The sequence below is a fragment of the Melospiza georgiana genome, chromosome 13 (assembly GCF_028018845.1).
Source record: "Melospiza georgiana isolate bMelGeo1 chromosome 13, bMelGeo1.pri, whole genome shotgun sequence".
NCBI classification, from domain to species: Eukaryota; Metazoa; Chordata; class Aves; order Passeriformes; family Passerellidae; genus Melospiza; species Melospiza georgiana.
This window is the reverse complement of record NC_080442.1, coordinates 6,385,753-6,404,622: the sequence shown is the minus strand read 5'-3', so window position 1 is coordinate 6,404,622 and position 18,870 is coordinate 6,385,753. Positions and strand designations below refer to the sequence as shown.

At 39.9% G+C, this 18,870-nt stretch overlaps 1 protein-coding gene across 1 annotated transcript in view; it reads right to left on the bottom strand.

The window, feature by feature from the left end:
* THSD4 (thrombospondin type 1 domain containing 4) overlaps positions 1–18,870 on the bottom strand; it is a 215,190-nt gene that overhangs the window by 149,739 nt on the left and 46,581 nt on the right. Inside the window, exon 5 of the mRNA XM_058033401.1 lies at positions 18,434–18,536. Within this exon, the coding sequence (XP_057889384.1) occupies positions 18,434–18,536 (103 nt within the window). The remainder of the gene's footprint in view (positions 1–18,433; positions 18,537–18,870) is intronic.

Sequence of the window (18,870 nt, the reverse complement as noted above, 5' to 3'; positions counted from 1 at the left end):
TAAAGGATTTTGTTACTGTGCTTTGATTTTTTACTTTTTACAAGGCTGATCCTGATGCTATTTCATTCATTATTATGAGTTTTACACTTTGATGGAAGCAGTTGGATCCTAAGTGAGTTTACACAGGAAACAGAAGACCCTTTTATGACTGAAAAATATGTATAACAATATATACATTGTAAAAATGTGTAATATCTAGCAAATACTATCAGGTTGTAGGGGGCCTAGAAGGAGAGATCAGCCCTTTCCAGCTGACTGTAAGGGTAACAAAGTGCTTCTGCTTCCTTTGCTTTCCAGCAAATAAAGGGTGTTTTCAAGTTTTTTGGGACATACTGTCAGAGGTTTCCATACCTGTGTGATTGGTTGGGGACGGCCTCAGCTTTGCACAGGGGAAAGAGAAAATCTTGTGCTGAGCTCAGCAGCCTTCTCAGCCCCCACCTGCAGGGGGGCTCCCAATGGAACCTGCCCAGGTTAAAAGCTCAGCCTTTAAGTTAGGGGAGATTCTAACTCACTCAGGTCCTTATTACTGAAAGACTTTCCCCCCCTGTGTCTGACACCTGACTGCTCCTGCATTAACCTTTTGGACAGAAGAAAGTTTTAGAAGTAGCCTTTGACAAAGTTGAATGAAAGCTTTGCTACTGGATTCAAGGCTATATGAAACTATCTCAGTTTCAGATTTTGGAAGAAGGACAAATCTTATTTTACACTAATTAAATAGATTAGCACATTGGACCACATCTAAAACCTCCAGCTGTCATATTTAAATGACTCCAGTAAGCATTACAAGCTCACCTTCTGGCTTTTGGTTTTGAACATCCATGACCATTCCATCTAAAATTACAGTGGGTGCTAAAAAGCCACACAAATCTACTATAAATCTAAAGGAAAATTTTCCTGATGTCCCTGAGACTGGAAACACCAACTTTCACATATGCTGCCTCTGGGAACCACACAATTAAATCCATTGACCTCTCAAAGTTCTCTCTTTAAAACACACTGAGGCTTTCAATGGGCAGTGTAGAGCCCCACTGGACCTCTAAATGGGCAACAGCTGTAAAATATGCATTTGCCCAATGGAATTATTAAGGTATATTGTGGTAATACGTATTTGCTACTCAGGCATGCACTTCTAAAAAGTTTCTAATGAAAATATCTTTAATAAGTAATTTTGTTGTTAGGGTACAGGAGCCACTTCTCAAGCACTCAGGTACATCAGCTTTGTTTGCAAAGTATCAGCCTTAAGAGTTTTTCCATGTGTCTTGTTCAAAATAAGCTGTGGTTTTGATTCTAGAGTATGCAACAAATCTGTTATTACATAGATCTGTTATTTTGGAACCCAGCTGGACAGGGTCTCAAAGATCTGCTGAAGGTGACCCCAAGTGAACTGGGGAATTCATCCAGACAATCTCCAGAGATCCATTTGTTCTGTGACTTACAACTGCAGCTCATGTTTTCTCTCAGATTTCCCCTACTGAGCAGGAAAAGCTTACCTTTGCCTCCAAAAACCACCACCTTGCCCTGAGATCTTGCCAAAATCCCTCATGTATATTGTACTTCAGCATAAATACACATAACAATTACATTTTCATGCCACAGGATCTCAGCAATTTGTGATCATTCCATGCAACTTACCACATAATACCAAACAACAAAACAGTTCTACTTCCATTTTTAGTTTAAGTGCCTCCAATTAGGCAATAAAATTAATTCTAAAGTTTCTGAAACCACACCAGACTGGCTGATGGAACTTCACCCACAGTTCATCCAGACAGTAAGTCAGAACCATCTCTGCTTGGTACCATGTATGTTCTAACTCCTATGGGTTTTATCACCAATGCTTTTCTGTACCAAAACCAGCTAGCACTGCTTTCCCAGCTGTTTGGACTTCATCTTAAACATCATAATATTTCGTATTTTTCTTTAAATGACAGACAAAAATAGAACAACCTCTAGGTCCATTTTTTAAAGACTTCTTGATTTTCATGTGTACAATGTTTTTGAAAAGTAACTCCGTTAAGGGACACAATCTAGTAAGTGAACAAAAACCACTCTCCAAAATACAATCTCTGAGGCTTCACCATTTCAGGGCAGTGTTCATGTTTTTCAAGGCTTTAGTTTGACTATTATAAGACGATTAACTACATGGTAGAAGGCAGTGTAAAAGAAGCCTGAAGAAAAAAATTGTTCCTGGAAAAAGGAAAGAAACACAGTTTTTGTTCTGACAAGAAATTCTCTCCTTTCCTGTGCTGTAGTACACAGAGCAGGATCTACAGGACATGCATGGACACATACCCTAAATACCTGGCATGCCTTCCCCACCCTCCCAGCAGGAAGGCAGCCCTGCAGCTCATGAGCTCATGCACAGCCCCGCAGCTCTAATTCCTAACAAACTCTGGATAAGGAGCAGAGCACAGCTCAGGAGGCTGAATTTCCCTTTGCATCTGCACACCTGCACATCCAGGCTAGAGGGGCTCACACAGACACATCTCCATCCTGTTCCTGAAACTTTCTACCCAGCAGTTCACCTGAGATTATTTCCATGGATTCTTATTAATTGTATTCAATTTATATCCTACTTGATTCTGTGAAAGTTGAAGACCAAAAACCTTTGCATCCTAAGGATAAATATTCTTTATGCCACAGAAATCTTGATCAATGAAGTTAAAAGAATATTAACTTTTTTTTTAATTACTTCCTATGTCCCAAAATATCTTGCTGACCCTTCTGTGCCTGCTTATTTGCACCAGCCCTGGGCTGGGATGTCTAACATTTGGGAAGGTCACCCCACTGCAGAACAGCTTCCTGTGCTATGGACTGATTAAAGACTCAGACTGTGTTACATGAACTGTGGCCAAAGGCCAGTAAGGTACACTAATGCAATTACTGCCTTTACTGAGGTCTCACTATGTGGGATATAAGTGCAGGGGCCTCTTGGGAGGCAGACTTCCACAGAAAAGATTACCATGAATAATCCTAGAAAAAGGTCTTTCAGGAAACAACATATTACTTATTTGTTCTCCTGCCAACTGTCTCAAAAACTGACAAGAGGCAATAGTCTCAGCAACAACGGGCCTGATTGCAATTCAGAGAAAAAGAAATACAGAAGAATGAGTTCACAGCCAAACAGGAACATTAATAAAGTATCCCTTTGATAATAGCAGGACATGCCTATAATACCCATGTTTTCACAACCACTTGAATCTTATCTCAAGAGATCCAATATCCCAGGCAGTAGAAAAATCCTTTTGAAACTTGGATTTGCTCTTAACAACACAGCCTTTTCTTCTTTGAAAACCTAACACCTGCTCTCCAATGTGTATTTGTAATTCAGGCCCCTGTCCTGGTGGTTCTGCTGTAACAGAGAGCAGAGGGATCGCCTCTGGCATGTACAAGAATATCAATCTTGCTAATATGATTAGAAGCAGCTGTGAAGACAAATGTATACAGATTTTAAGCTGTCTGTGGTGTAGGTGCATGTACCAGCTGCCAACATACACAAATCCTCAGGCCATCGTCTTTTCCCTGCAGTTGATGCCCGTGCTAACTGGATATAGAACATGTGCTGCTTTCACTTGGCCTTCCAAATTCAATATCCAGCACTAACTGTGACCAATGGCCAATATAAACAGGTAGTCTGATCACCAAAATTTCCACTTTCATGTGAATGCAATAAATATTTCAATAAGCAATAACTATTTATTGAAATGTCAGACCAAATTATTGCAAATTGCAATAATTTAGTGAATTATTCAATAATTTAAATGCTGCAATAAACACCTTAATATATATTGCAGTATAGTTTCATAAATCATAAACTGACCAACATCCAGAATATATTATATGTGCTATACAAACATGCAGCACCTCCTTCATATACAAACACTACACAAGCTTGCATACACATAATTCCTCAATTAAATGGTGGGGAGGGATTTACTAGTGCATAAATAAGACTAACTGCTTAGGTTTAGACACATGGTTTTTAAATCTGTTTGTGCACATTTCAGTGAACTGAAAAATATATTTCAGTTCTAACTACTGCTAACTGTTTGTCCCTTTGTAAACACTCCTATCATGAAAATGAATCTCAAATGAAAAGATTTATTAGAGGCAGACTTCATCACAAATAATATCAACACGTAAGAATAAAAGTAAAAATTAATTTGTGTGAACAGTTTTGCCTGCATGCATTAGGCAGCATCCACAGAACTTGACAAGTCAAATAGCCTTATTTTCAATTTCAAAATATTTTTTAAGGCCTTGACCATACTTGTTTTATGATTTGAATTTTGCAGGTCTTCATTGTCAACCCATCACTCCTATTATTTCATTTGGAATGCAACATATGTTATCCCCAAGGACTGAAGTAATTTTCATGGCAGTAGCAGCAAAAATACAGAATTACTGCTACTGTTGGATAAGGCCAGAGCTGACTTCACAGAACAGTGTGTATCAGAAACAGGGCCAAAAGCAATCCTGTATTAAAAGAGCATTGCTATCCCCAAAATTTCCTGCAGAACAATGCGAAATGGGAGCTGGAGATTGAGATCTTGCCCCGGGCTGTGCAGTGAGGGCAGGCATAGCTTCACGTACAGCACCAGGATCCCATTTCCTCTGTCTCAGCCTGCAGGGCTGGTGCCAAGCATGTTTACTGATGAATTCCCCATGCTCTGCACCAGGCTGCACATGAACAAGATTTTCAACCTAAACACAACCTACTAAAACTTCATACAGCTGAGGTTTGCTCTCCTCATAGAATGCTCTAAGAAATGTCATATTTTGCTGTAATTGTAAACCGGGTAATGGTGAAATGCACTTGGGCTGGGCTGCACAAACATGCAGGAAGCTGAGCCTGCCCAATTTACCTGAGGGAATGAGCAACACATTGCACATTAGCTCCAGGATTGCCTTTGGATTTGAAACAGGGAGGACTAAGGGATTGTCCATATAAAAGAAGGATAAATCACAGAGAATAAGGAGGGAAGAAATTCAATATACCCAGAAAAAAATAATCCTTATTGCTCTGCAGTATCAGATCTAACCTGGATCTAACCTACATGGTGCTAGAAAATCAACACTCACCCAAAAAAAAAGCTTATAAACAGTCACTAGAGAAAGGTTTTTTTAAAGTCTCAGACTCAGTTAATCTTTTCATAAACAATGAAAGAAAAAAACTAGACTTTCCTTCCAATTATTTTTAAGCTAAACATATATGGTATAAGTGACAGTGATGCATAAACATCTGAAAATACTGTAACTACCCAATAAAAGATTAAGAATGTTCACTAAAGCTGATATGGGTTTTGGATTAAGATCAAAATAAAACCCTCAAAACGAAGCCCAGAACCTAACTAATTAAAAGAGAAAGCAAACACTTGACAGCAAGATTGTTAAATAATTGAAAACCCTCTCAAGGAGAATTAAGACCTTTTAAACTCAGAATACCAAGTTCTAAACACATAATGAAACTAAAGCTAGACAAATTAGGCTAATCAGCATGTCTTTTTTTACTCTTTTCCCTACTATGTTCTGTATGTTCACTGAGATAAAATCACTGGGTTTTATTCTCTGTGTTTGGCTGCTGAGATTCAGGTTTGATTAATGGACAAACACTGGAGTCATGTTCTCTGTCAGGCTCTTGGAACTCCATGGCAACTGCTGCTCCCGGGGTGAGAAACAGCAGCCCTGTGGCAGCAGCTCAGGGAGCAGATCATCCTCTCAAACAGCCTTGGGATAAGGGCAAGCAGGGTTTAAAGAGGATCCTCCTTTGGATGCAGCTTTAACTGCTACAGTCAGTCCCAGCTGGAGCTGGCCCAGAAGAGCCAGGCACCCACCTGAATCAAACTCCATCATCTACACCACAACTGAATTTGTCAGTCTGAGTGCAGACAGATGTAACCATGCTGTATAAAACCCAGGAATGGGAAACTGGCTGGTATTTCTGCTTTCCCCTGACAGTTTCTGTTCAGCATCAGGCTTTTCTTCTATTCAAATGACTTGGCCACATGCAAGAATCTCTTTGATATATTGTATTTCATACATTGTATTTTCAGCATATTTTCCAGTCTAATTACAAACATAGTGGAGTCATTCAACTGATATTTTTCCTACTCTTTCAAAATTTTTAATTTCATGAAAACTGAAATATTTCCTCACAATATGTTTGTTTTGCTGAAAATGAAGACAGGGATGTCAAAATAATTTTCACTTTCTTGTTTCACTTCAAACCTGAAACACCTTTTAATGCTGAAAATTAAAATGCTTTTACATCCTAATAATATCACAATTAGATATAGATATAGATATAGATATAGATATAGATATAGATATAGATATAGATATAGATATAGATATAGATATAGATATAGATATAGATATAGATATAGATATAGATATAGATATAGATATAGATATATACACACACAAACATCTAAGACTTCACAATACTGATCCCAAATAATTTGATACTTAAAAATGTTTTGTATTCCTGGAACCTTTTCCCATCTTCAGTTTTGGTTCATTTTGGAATGAACATAAGTAGTCAAAATGTTAACACTGCAACAACACAATGCAACCCTCTCCCTAAGACACACAGAGCAGACAAACAATAAGTTACATTACAACTCACGCCAATTTTTACATAAACAATGACCTGTTGTTTGTTTCAGGATGCTTCGGCTCTTGTCAGTAATGTTAAAGCACCTGATTTGCATTACAGAAAACCCATGAGATATAGAGGGCATTTGAAACTGAATTTTACACAGAAAGATTCACTAACTTTCTCACTGCTGCATAGGAAAGCTGTGCAAGCCTGAAATGCAGTTGTGCATCCCACCCTGCCTTCCCTGGGGATCCCAGTCCCAGTGCCTTGTGCCACATTCCCACCAGTCCCACTCCCAGCTCAGGGCCAGCAGCACTGTCTGCCTTTCACCAGATCTGCATTTGGTGCATTATTTATAATTTTACTACTTCAGTTGATCAAAGTAATGGACTAGATGTTGACTTTTCAGATGTTTTGGCAGCATAGTTGGAGGAACTTGAAATTATTAAGCAGATGTTCTGCGCCATAACTGGGGGCTTGTCTTGCTCTAATGAGATGCAGTATTTGTTACAATGAAGGAAATTGCTTGTGGATTTGCTATAATGCATTTTACATACATGGGGTTACATTTATACTGGAGCAATGCAAAGAAAATACAGTAAAAGTCTACATTACTTTTCAGATCTGATGATGTCACCAGACTCATATTATTACATCTGAAAAAAGATCAAGCTCAACTTTTGAGGTCTGTTTCTGTTTTTATACTTGATATTCACCTCAGTGGTGAAATGGGTCCAAACAGTTAGCTCTTTGTGATCTCTCTCCAGAGGAATCACTGTACTATTGCAGCAGAACCAACCAGAGTAGGCTGCACCTCAGTGTTTTTAGGCCTCTGACCAAAATTATGCAGAAGCAGATCTCCTCCCTTTGTAGATATATGAGCAAATTTAATGCACAGTTTCTCTGGCTCTTTCAAATTCAATTTTAAATTTGTGGTGTTTGGATTTAAATTCAGAGTTACATAGTGCAATATGGAAAGTAAATTAACAAATTCACAAGTTGACTAGGTGGACAAATGCCAGAGATTTGTATCAATCTGGGTGTAAGAGTGAGGACTGATCCAAAAAAACATTAACAAGAATTGTCTGTCCTTTGTAAAAGACCTCAAACTGTGGCTTAGATATTTATTATGCACCACACTTATAAAACTTCCAAGATGTCTAATGGAAACAGAGCACAATAGAAGCCAGTTCTGCTTTTCATTTTATATACTACCACTGGGAATCTCTTTCTTCTGATGTTCATCCATATTATAAGTTTTTTCTTCACAGTGGGTAAGAGTTTCCTTGCCTTGAAAATAGCAATTCATCATAGCAAGAAGGAATATTGAGCATATATAAATGCCAGTCCAACTACTTATACTGTCTAAATTGGCAAAATCTTTTTAATTCCCTTCATAACACTCAGCACTACCAAGTAACTCCATCAAAACACTACCAGAACACTCCAGAGACACAGAAATGCCAATATTTAATTAATAAGGTACAACAGGCACCCACATGCATACTAATATGCAGCCTCATTTTTCTAGCAAACAGTAACACCAGTGAGAGCTCTGAACTCTGCTCCCTTGAAAGCCTGTGAGATGAAGCTGGAAATTGTCAATCTGAGGGCTCTTAAAGGAATGCCACATTAAAAAATACACTGTAATCCTTAATCCTTTTGAACCCTCCATAGAAGGTTATCTTTACAACATCTCATCCCTTCCCCCTCTGAAAATCCTGCACAGTGACTTCAAACTAAGCCTGGCTCAGTGTATAAATCATAAACTGACCAACATATAGAATACATTATATGTGCTATACAAACATGCAGCACCTCCTTCATATACAAACACTGCACAAGCTTGCATACACATAATTCCTCAATTAAATGGTGGGGAGGGATTTGCCACAGGCACCAAGCTTGGCCTTCCTACACACAAACCATCAAACCTTCTCCTACAGCCAACAGACAGTGGATTTATCAGAACAGGAGAGGCTGAAGCAAACAACTTTACCTTGTGTTTGTGCCAGGCCAGAGCAGGGACAGCAGCAGCTGCACATTTCAGGAACCTGCAGGCAGGGCTGAGCCTGCAGCAGTGAGGGGTGCTGGGACAGCCCCCACAGCAGCCTGGAAATGGCTGCCCCTGTGATCAGAGCCACTCCTGGGGCAGCCTGGATCTCTCCCTTTGGGCAAAATCTGCTCATGATTTAAGTGCCCTACACCATTGTCAATGTCAAATACCACCAAGCCACCAACGAGGAAAACACAGCAGCAGCAGCCTGGCCAGATCTGAAACCCAAAAAATTCCAGACTCCAGCAGGCTCCCTAAAATTTTCAACCAGCCACAATTTCTGGCTTTAGACCTCACACCACACTGCTGTTGGTAACTATGACCAAAGGCTTTGGCCACACTTTAGACTGACCCAAAACTTAGTTTCAAAACTGAGAAGTATTTAGAATGCTAAACAGGTAAAATCCACAAATTTTAGTGGAACCAGAACTATATATCTATCCTATTATATATCTACCCTTTTAGTATATGTAGCTGCTAACTTCTGAAACCCATATTATGCCATGGAAATTATATTAAGAAAATAGAATTTTACACCTAAACCTTCTGGAAAGTGCAAGTTCTACTACTGACAGTATGCATAATGAATTCTTGAGTACACAAATGGAAACTGTGAACACAAATGTTTAGATTCACATTTGACTCTCTCTGAAGTTATTGCTTTTTTTCATATTAGCTGAGACTGGAACGGGCTCAAAATGAACAAACTGTAAGTGAAAAGTATCTTAATATGTAATTCTTTCAATATAGTGTAACATACTCAGAAGAAATCAGTCCTCCAAAGGAGATGGGAAAGTCTCTGTTTACTAAGACCCCTTTTATAGTTCATGTCTCCATTTCTCCATTACTTCAGTGCTTGGAGCTTTTTAGAACTAGAAATTCTACACACTAGAAATACATGTACTATTTTCCCTTTTTAGGACAATTGTCAGTACTTTAAAAGTTCAGTAGAATAAATGTTTCATTTCTAGTCACCATTTTAATTACTCAGGAACACAGTCTGTAAAACAAAAGACAAACACGTTTTGAGGAGGGGTAAAGAAGGAAAGTACTTTGGTCTCTGAGATGATGCTAAAGCCCTTCTTTGTGTACCTGTAACTTGTTGACAGAATGAAAGAAGAGTCTGAATCCCATGTTTGTGTCACTTTTTTCTGAGTCCCTGCTCACACACCCACCCAAGAGAACCATGCCCAACTCAGCTCCCTGAACCTTTGAGCAGAGTGGAGGCTGCAGGTGCACTCTTTGAACTCATCATTTTTCAAAGAAACTGAAAATTTCTAGCGAGTTCCTGAGCCTCCATGGAATTATGTGCATACCAATTCTCTGAAAACAAAGAAATCTGGATATTATCAGCATGCAACAAAGTTTTTCAGGATCAGACTTCAGTTCTGTTCACTTTTTTAGTTACATGTGGAATTTTCTTCTAAATTACCTCATTCAAAAGCCATTGGAGTGAATGGGAAAAACTCATGCTGACCTGAACAATTCTTATACCATTAGGACCTATAAAAAGTTATATTTATATTGCTTTTCTTTAACTTCAGCAGCAACCTGACTGGGAGCTCTGCAGCCTGCTACACACACAGCACCACATTAGGACAATTGCTCTTGGCTGGAATAGATAAATGTGAAAGCTTTTCTGAAATCAAACACATGGAAAATACTATGAAACTATTGAAAACCTTTTGAAATGCATAATTGAATCAACAAAAACCATTTCCACACATTAACTGAAAAAAGATAGCGTATTCACTTGATTTTTAAAACAGCAAATTGTAAAAGAAATGTGCTGAATTGTACAAGGAATGTGTTGAATAAATATTTCATGCATTTAACAACAAAAATGGAACATGTCTTGATAATCCTTTGCTTAACTGTTGCCCTGTTTATTCAATATTCCCCAAAGTTAATGCAAAACATGTTAAAATGATTACACAGTCCTGACCTTGCAGCTCCATTTTATTCTCCAGACTATTTCATAAATTTGGGAGAGAGGGCAGTATCACTGGGGTTCATGCAAGCAGAGCACACCTGCAGAACACTGTGACCCCCAAGCTTCCTCCCATTCTTGTCATCATGCTATAAGGAATGGCTGTGCAGATCTGCCTGACAAGGACTCCTAGGACTACAGACATGGAACTCATACAAAATAATTTCCTTGTGAAGCTGTAAAATACATCTGCTCAGAGCATCTGATCCTGCACGGCTCTGCTACAAAAGGAATCTCAAACCAAACAGAACAGACTTGGGAGAATTCAGACTAAGAATCATTTTTTATATCCCTAGAGGTGCAGGAGTAAGGACAGAATACCTTCTTTTCATTGGTGTTTTACTATACGGAATTCAAGGGAAGTTAAAATGTTGATTAAACAGCAAAGACAAATTTTTTGAATGAAATTTTGCCTCTGAAGCTTAATGGAGGGCTTTTCCCATGGACAACAGGAGTCAGTAGACAATACCAGCAAACAAGACTAAAGCACCCCAAAGCTCAGCACTCATTATGCAGCAACCATCCACTGCAGAGTGGGAGAAATAACACAGTCAACATCTTCATTTGTCCCCATTCTCTCCCTTATCTTGTGAAATGGAGATTCCAAAAGAGTTTTTTAATCCTTCCAGTGGGTAAGACTGTAGGTTGCCACATAACCTTTGGGAGAACTGACAGAAAAGAGATAATGCTGATTATCTTTATTTTTTATTCATATATGGCAGAGGTTTTGCTGCTGAGAAAGCTGTGCTTGGTCCAAAGAAGAGGGCTCAGAAAAGATGGAGACAAACCCCCTGGAATTGCCAGGGCAGGTTAAATTCTCAGTGTACATTAATTTAAAGCAACCTTGCTCAATGGTGATTTTCACTCCTGGATAATCACATCCATAACCACATCCTCAATCTCCAACTGGCCTCTGTTTCCAGGGTATTCTCTTGCCCACCTTTACACAACTCAGACTCTCCCCAAATCAAAGGGATCCAAATCCTCAGCTGTGCACTTGCAGCAAGCTTTAGGCTGCTCTGCACAGACACTGGACACAAGGAAGCTATGTAAGAAGGACTGGTACAGGCTGATTACATGAGCTCATTTATTGTTGACTCATGTAGCCCCATTTATTGCAGACTTTGCCTGACAGTCAAGTCAGACATTGACAAAGTTGTGCTGAAGCTACATAGTGCTTAATGCCAATAGCTTGTGTTTTGTGGATCAAAGCATTCCATTGATTCCATTTTATGGGGTGGAGGTCTTTGGTTTTAATTAATTTCCGAATATTGGATGTCTGCATCTTGTTTCAAGGGACACTAATAGATAAAACAGACAAATTTTATCAAGGTATCTGCACCACTCACTGCTACACATGCTTTGCAAATAACAAATCTTCCTTCTGCATTCTGTTCTAGCCTAGGAATCTTCAGTACCACACAATCTGGATACAATTTTGTTGCTACATCTGAGCCTGAACGCCACATCTGTCCTTAACTTTCTGTTCCAACCAAAAGAACTAAAAAGTGTGCTTTGAAATGAGAGCTTCATTCTTCCTGGGACATTTCCCCAACTCACAATTAATGCAACTGGACAGGTCAGATACTCTAAAATACACCAGTAAATATTTGTCACCTGGACACAGAGGGCAGTGTCTCCCTACAGGCTACATTTATCTAAGGCCTGTAAGAATAGGACAGATATGACCTGTCTGCTTTCTCTCACTTTCCTGTCTTACAAATACATTCTGTTTAGTCAGTTTATCTTCCATTGCACTTCAAAGTGTTTTGAATTTACAGCTGAATGACAACATTTGATGGATGAAATTTCCCATTTTCCTAAAGGCACTAACAACCATTTCCCATTCTTGAGGCTCATCCAGGTGTCCATCTATAAACACTCATTTCTTGCTCTCACCACTCTTTAACCCACTTTCCCCTCCAAATAGCAAGTAGAAAAGTGAGGAAATTAAAGTATGCACAATGAATTAAAGCATTACATGTGTTGGATGTGATTTACTACAGGGAAATGGTTCATTTCAGTCACCAGAGTATGGTGGGCCCTGCTTAAAACAGTACACTTAAAAATACATATGCATTATTAATTATTATAACAAACCCCAGAATCAAAGGTAAATGCCAGGCTCTACTATCATTAAACTTCTTACAAATGCAAGTCAAAATATGTATATTAATAAAATGATACAGAAAGAATAACTATAAAAGGTAAGTTGCCATGTGGAAGCACTAGGTTTCCATATACATAAATATCTCAGCAATTTTTTTTATTAAAGGCTTCTATAGAAGTAGTTACATATTTCAGTAATACACAGGATATTTACAATTTCCAGGTCAAGCTCAACACAACAGATGTTCAGGAAGCAGATTTATAGATGAAGTCAAAGAAATGCCTAAGCTACTTTACCACAACCATACTTATAAAAATGCAAACTTCCATGTGCTTTCTCTTGTGATCCATTCACAAACCAGCAATAAATAAAGGGGAAAACAGGGACATAGTATAAGTGAAATTCTTGTTCTGCATTTGAATGAATTCTAGTCTCATAAGTGAGCAATATTTCAAAAACATTTCAGTTAAAAGTGAAATAGGATGTTCAGTAATGTGTGGAAAATGGATATTTCACTGCCTCACAAAGGATTTCCACTGAGTCTGAAGGAAATCAGAGATCATATTCCATCAGAATTCAAGAGGGATTTTATGCCTATAGTGCCTAAGCTCAGTAATTACAGGTATGTGCTTCAGGATGTCTTGTATCTATCATTATGGAAGCAGGCACTATTTAAATTGTAACTAATCATTAGAAAGAAACACTATCTACTTATTACATTTCAGGTCTCCCAAAACTGTCTGATGCCTCATTGATGAATCTGTCTGCCTACAGCATTTCACATAAAACGAGAGAAGCAAAATCAAATTGTTTTAGGAAATAAAGTGCATGCAATTAAAGGACATGCACTGTAAAGAACAACTAGCCACAGACTGGAATAGAAGCAATCAGAAATTTCTAACAGGTGGAGGCAAAAGAGAAGCAGAGAAGTGTGGTCTGCTGCAATGAGAAATGAAGACTTCAAGCAGCTGCCTCATTGAATATAATAACTTGCAGCTGGGTGAACCTCAGCACAGCTGGGTTATTTCTAGAGATACTGTGTATAGATTCCCAGTATATACGCATATATACATATATAGTTGCAAGATATATATAATATGTATGCTCACTAACTAGAAGTAAGTTACTTGAGAAAGTATAAATAAAACAGTAAGATGACTTCTTGTCCTCTGGGTGAAAACATTAGGCTGTCCAAGAATTGCACACAATCTGGGAGAATGCAGCTCAGCACAGCCTCTCCTGAGCCCCAAGGAGCTGGCAGTGACAAATCAGGGAAGGCCAAGCATTCACAAACTGGGACTCAGATATCTTTGGGTCTCAAGGACTGCACTGCCAAGGATCACAGGCACTCAGGAAACACACACCAGGCCCCACCTTCCTGACCATACACAACAATCAATTCTCTGAGTACTCTAAACTGAAGTTCCACTTCCAGTTAGCATAAACAGATGACACAAATGTTAGATTTCTCCATATATATCAACCTACACAGTGTTTCTAGAATGGTTTGGTACCAAGATGTAATGAACGCCAGCAACGGACACTGAATGAATCCTTGCTCTATTAATGTGCATATAAACAATATCTATCTATAATTAGTTTATAAACATATCTTACAATTCTAAGAGGAGAAAAAAAAACCCACACTAACCACCAAATACAGGCATAATATATTCAAGCTTGGCCTTGGAACAGCTTTCTGCTGTTCCACCGCTGAATGGAAAATACTCCACAAGCATCTTATTGACAAGACTTTAGAAATCAATAAATACTCTCCTCTCGAGCCCTTATACCCTTATGGTCTGCACAAAGTCCAGGCAACTGAGCCACAACCTCCCAAGCCTGAAACATCAGCACAGCAGCTCTGTGCCTAGAGCTGATGGTCCAGGATCCATCCACCAGCAGCTTCTGCATTGCCCTGGTAACTGCACTCCCCAAACCTCCTCTCTGACTCCTGGCTACTCCAAGTGCTTGATGCTACATGTACCTCACAGCACTGGATCAGGATTTCTAAGAGATCTTAGGTTTTTCTTCCATTTTATAATTACTTAAATCATATTAATCAGACCTCATTCAGTGTCTTCAGTGTCATCAATTGCCAGCAGACATGAGAAGTTTCTTAGCAACTTTAACATCTTGAGTTGGGCCACTACATTTTGATCTGTTAGAAGCTATTTTGTCATTCAAAACAAGTGACAACCGTTGTTAAAAATCCAGCAAGCAAAAACCACAAATCAATAAATGCAGCAGCTTTGCATCACTCTTCAGTCTCCATCTTAATACCCAAACTGATTCATACTAAATCTTAAATACCTCTTGTCTGACACAAAGTATTGAAGTTGCAGAATTTACTAGACACTGGTGGAAGCTATAAATTTCATTTTCTTCAGAGCTTATATTTATCCCAGCTGTAGCAGGCAGACATCTCTAGCTAGAAGTCAGGTTACTAGAAGGTACTTTAGGACAAAAGTGAACTGATAAATGATTTAACAGCATGTACAGATTTACCTGTACAGTGAGTACTCCTCTGAACACAGCACAGGCTTCAGGGATGGAGTATTGACCTGAGTGTCATTTTAGAGAAAAGAGTCCCATTGAAGTTCAGCATAAAAAACCACACTGACAAAATATCCTTCCATTCATTCAGTGCTTGGATTCTGATACATTTCAAGTAAAGAGAAGCCAGCTGAAACTGCCTCCTGGCCTGTCACAAGGCTGGGTGCTGATTCCTGGCCCTGTAAGCCTCTTTTGCCCCAGCTGATTTTCAGTCACTCTTTGTGGTGCCCATCAGTAGTCAGGTCTGGCAACAACAACACTGGGGGACACTGGGGACACATTTTTCCCCCCACAGAAAATGCAGCAGTGACATCAGTGCCATTTGACACACCCTGCGTTCAGCTACAGGAATTTTCATTCCAGCTGAAACTCAGCCTGACTCCGACTCTGCTTCCAGGAGCAACGCGGTGTTCCAGGCTCTGTAAAAATCCCTGTCTCTCTCAGCACCAAGCACAACAGGGAGGGCACAGCAGCAAGCCAGGCCTGGCAGAAGGAAGGAATGGTAGAAAGGCTGCCAGGCCTTGCAGAGCTCCTGCTGCCTGCCAGAGCCCGCTGTGCCCGGAGCAGGCGAAGGCGCAGCACCCGGAGCACCCAGCGGGGACGGGGCCGCTCCGGGAAGGGACGGAGCCGCTGAGGGGACGGGACGGGGCCGCTCCGGGAAGGGACGGAGCCGCTGAGGGGACGGAGTCGCTGAGGGGACGGGACGGGGCCGCTCCGTTCCCGCTCCGCGCAGCCCTCCGGCCTCCAGGCCTGGCTGCCAGCAGCAGCCCTTCAGCTGCTCCCGAGATCTGAGCGCGGCTCTGCTCCTAGAAACTCGGCTGGCTTCATGCAGCACTTGGAGCCAAAGACATCTTGACTCTACCGAGTGGAACTGAATCAAGTGTACAGACAGCGCTGGGAAGATCCCCGAGCCACGTCCCCGCTCCTGCTATTGCCTCCAGAGCCAACATGCAGCCAGCCCCAACACAAGCCACAGCTGCACATGTAAAATCACACACACTGCGAACAGCCAGCATTCCTGGGCAGTAAATGGCCTGCAGTCACCTGAAAGGGGAGCTCTGAAACTAGAGCTGATTTATTTACAACAAAAATCAAACCAAAATATCATTTGCAGGCTATGCTTGGTCAAGCATGCATTTTAGAAAACTTTCCATTAAAATTCATTGTAAAATAACAAAACAAACAAAAAAATTAACATAATTATTTCCATTTAAACTTAACATTTGCATTACTTTGAGGGAAAAGCCTCAATAACTGTTAGGATCATGTCTGACTTTCAGTGGACCAAGCTCTGATTTGCAGAACTCTATTTTTCGCAAAGAAAACGAAATTGCTCAAATGCAGTGTTTTTCTCCTTGTAATTTCCTTGACTTAGGAAGAAAAAAGCCAAGCCCCCAAAGAACACATTTTTAGCTCTTTCAAGTTTTACACACTTGGGGGGCAGCCCTGACTGGTCACCATTCTGCAGAGCAACCAGGCCAGTAAAGCCCAAAGTCCCTGCAGAGAGCAGAGCTCACAGTGCCTGTGCCTGCACAGGGGTAACTCTACCAGCTGGAACAGAAACCCAGGCTGGCTGGGACTGCTGCTTAAAAGGCTGTTTATTACACATACCTGGCTGACATTTTCAAACAGAAGTCAAAGCAAGAGGGTCTGCAGCTAACTGGGATTTTTTTGCAGTTGTTGATTTGGAAATACTGTATTTGATGATGAATTCTGGATTTACGAGACTATCCAGGTATCCTCCTGAAGACAAAATATCAGGCACAGGTTCTCCTAAGAGGACTTTATTCCATATTTAACCTTACTATTTCTGACAAAAAAGTCTGCAGCTGTCCCCCTCCTTTCAACAAATGCAGCCATTTTTCACTAAGAGTGACTCCTGTGGCTACATCCCCACTGTTACCCTTTTCAGACCACCAACAGGTTCTCTCTTTTCAATAGATTGTTTTATCCAGCCATCAAAAGGTTATGAATTTTTCATCACAATTGAAAATGAAAGCTAACTGAACTTAATATTTCAAATTAAAAGAGTTCAATTATCAGTATGATTAAAACATTAATTATTTCTTTAAACTTCCTTACAGGTGTTATGGTTACATCACTGTGGTGTTTTCCCTCTGCCACAACTGGATCCTTCTTCTCAAATCCTGCCCTTAAAGTCATCATGTGCTATTGATTCTCACACACAAACTAGGTTCTTTCATTAAATACTCTACATTCATAGGGTTTATATTCCTTCTAATATGACTTTTTTAATAAAGACAAAAGTTTCTGTTGGAGCAGCAGCGGATAAAATGGGTTAGAAATGCAGCTGCACCAATCTGAACAAGGGAGAAATAGAAATATGTGTATTTTTTAAAAACAACAATAATCACACTTAACTCACCAGCAAGACAGTGCTGTGAATTACAGTTTAACTGCCCTTCTTGATCCAGTATAAACATTAGGAGCAAGCTGTGCTATGCAGGAGAGGGAAAAAGAAATTATCATGGCATGTTCTAGATCCCCTGATTCATCCTTCTTGGCAAAAGATGGAGTGAGTCAAAGCTGCTGTGTAGGAAGCAAGGAGAGGGAGGTGGGCTGAGCGGCCTCAGCACTGGCTGGGTCCTCTCAGCTGGGCTTTGAAAAGGGCTGCATCAAAGCTAATACATCATAACTCTTCAGGGCCACCTTTAGAAGCAGTGCTGCCTGCAGAATGTGCCTTCAGCCGTGGGCTTGCTGAGGCACCTGGCTCCCTGCTCTGCCTGAATGCATGGTACAGAGTGCCAGAGTTGTACAGCTCTGAAACTTCCTTTTCACAAAGCCAAACGTGGCTTTAACTAGAAACAGCATACACTGAATGCTCATAATTGGAGATAAAGAGGTGCAGCTCTGCCACTCCTCACTTTGCCCACAGTAGATAAGAGCAGCATTGAGACATTAGAAACAATCATTATCAGATCTACCTGGGTGTCAGATATAAACCTACCTTCATCTGCACTGACTCATGTCCAGCTGTAAAAATAGGCAACATCAGCTGTGGATCAAAGCTGCCTGATGGCTCTCACTAAGTAAAAATCACATCTGCCTTTCCAAAACACAATCTGTTTAATAATGCAAAACCAAGTTGTTTTCCCTTACCTTCTGCAAAAGGTTCCCATTCATAAAATCGACCCATAAATGGCTTGTTATTGTATGATGCACACTGTACCTCTCTAATATTCCTGCTGCTTTCAGGACACATCTGTTTAGATTAAAAAAAAAAAAAAAGTAGCATTATAATCAACAGCAAAGTTATTTTTGCCTTCCTATTAATGAACTTTAGAAGGTTAGTGAAGGCATTGCAAAATTCTAATCCAGATGAATAATATAAACATCAGGAGACCTCTTAAAAACAGGTAACAAGCTGTGCTGTTAAGTAACAGTATCAAAAGTGCCTGTTGAAGAAAATTAATTTGAGAAGTTAATGGAGCAACAGTTCTATTAAAAAAAAAAACAAAGCTTCTATTGAGCTGTCATTTTCCTCAGCAACAGCACAACACTTCAAGATAAATTCAATATTAGATTAGAATTACTTC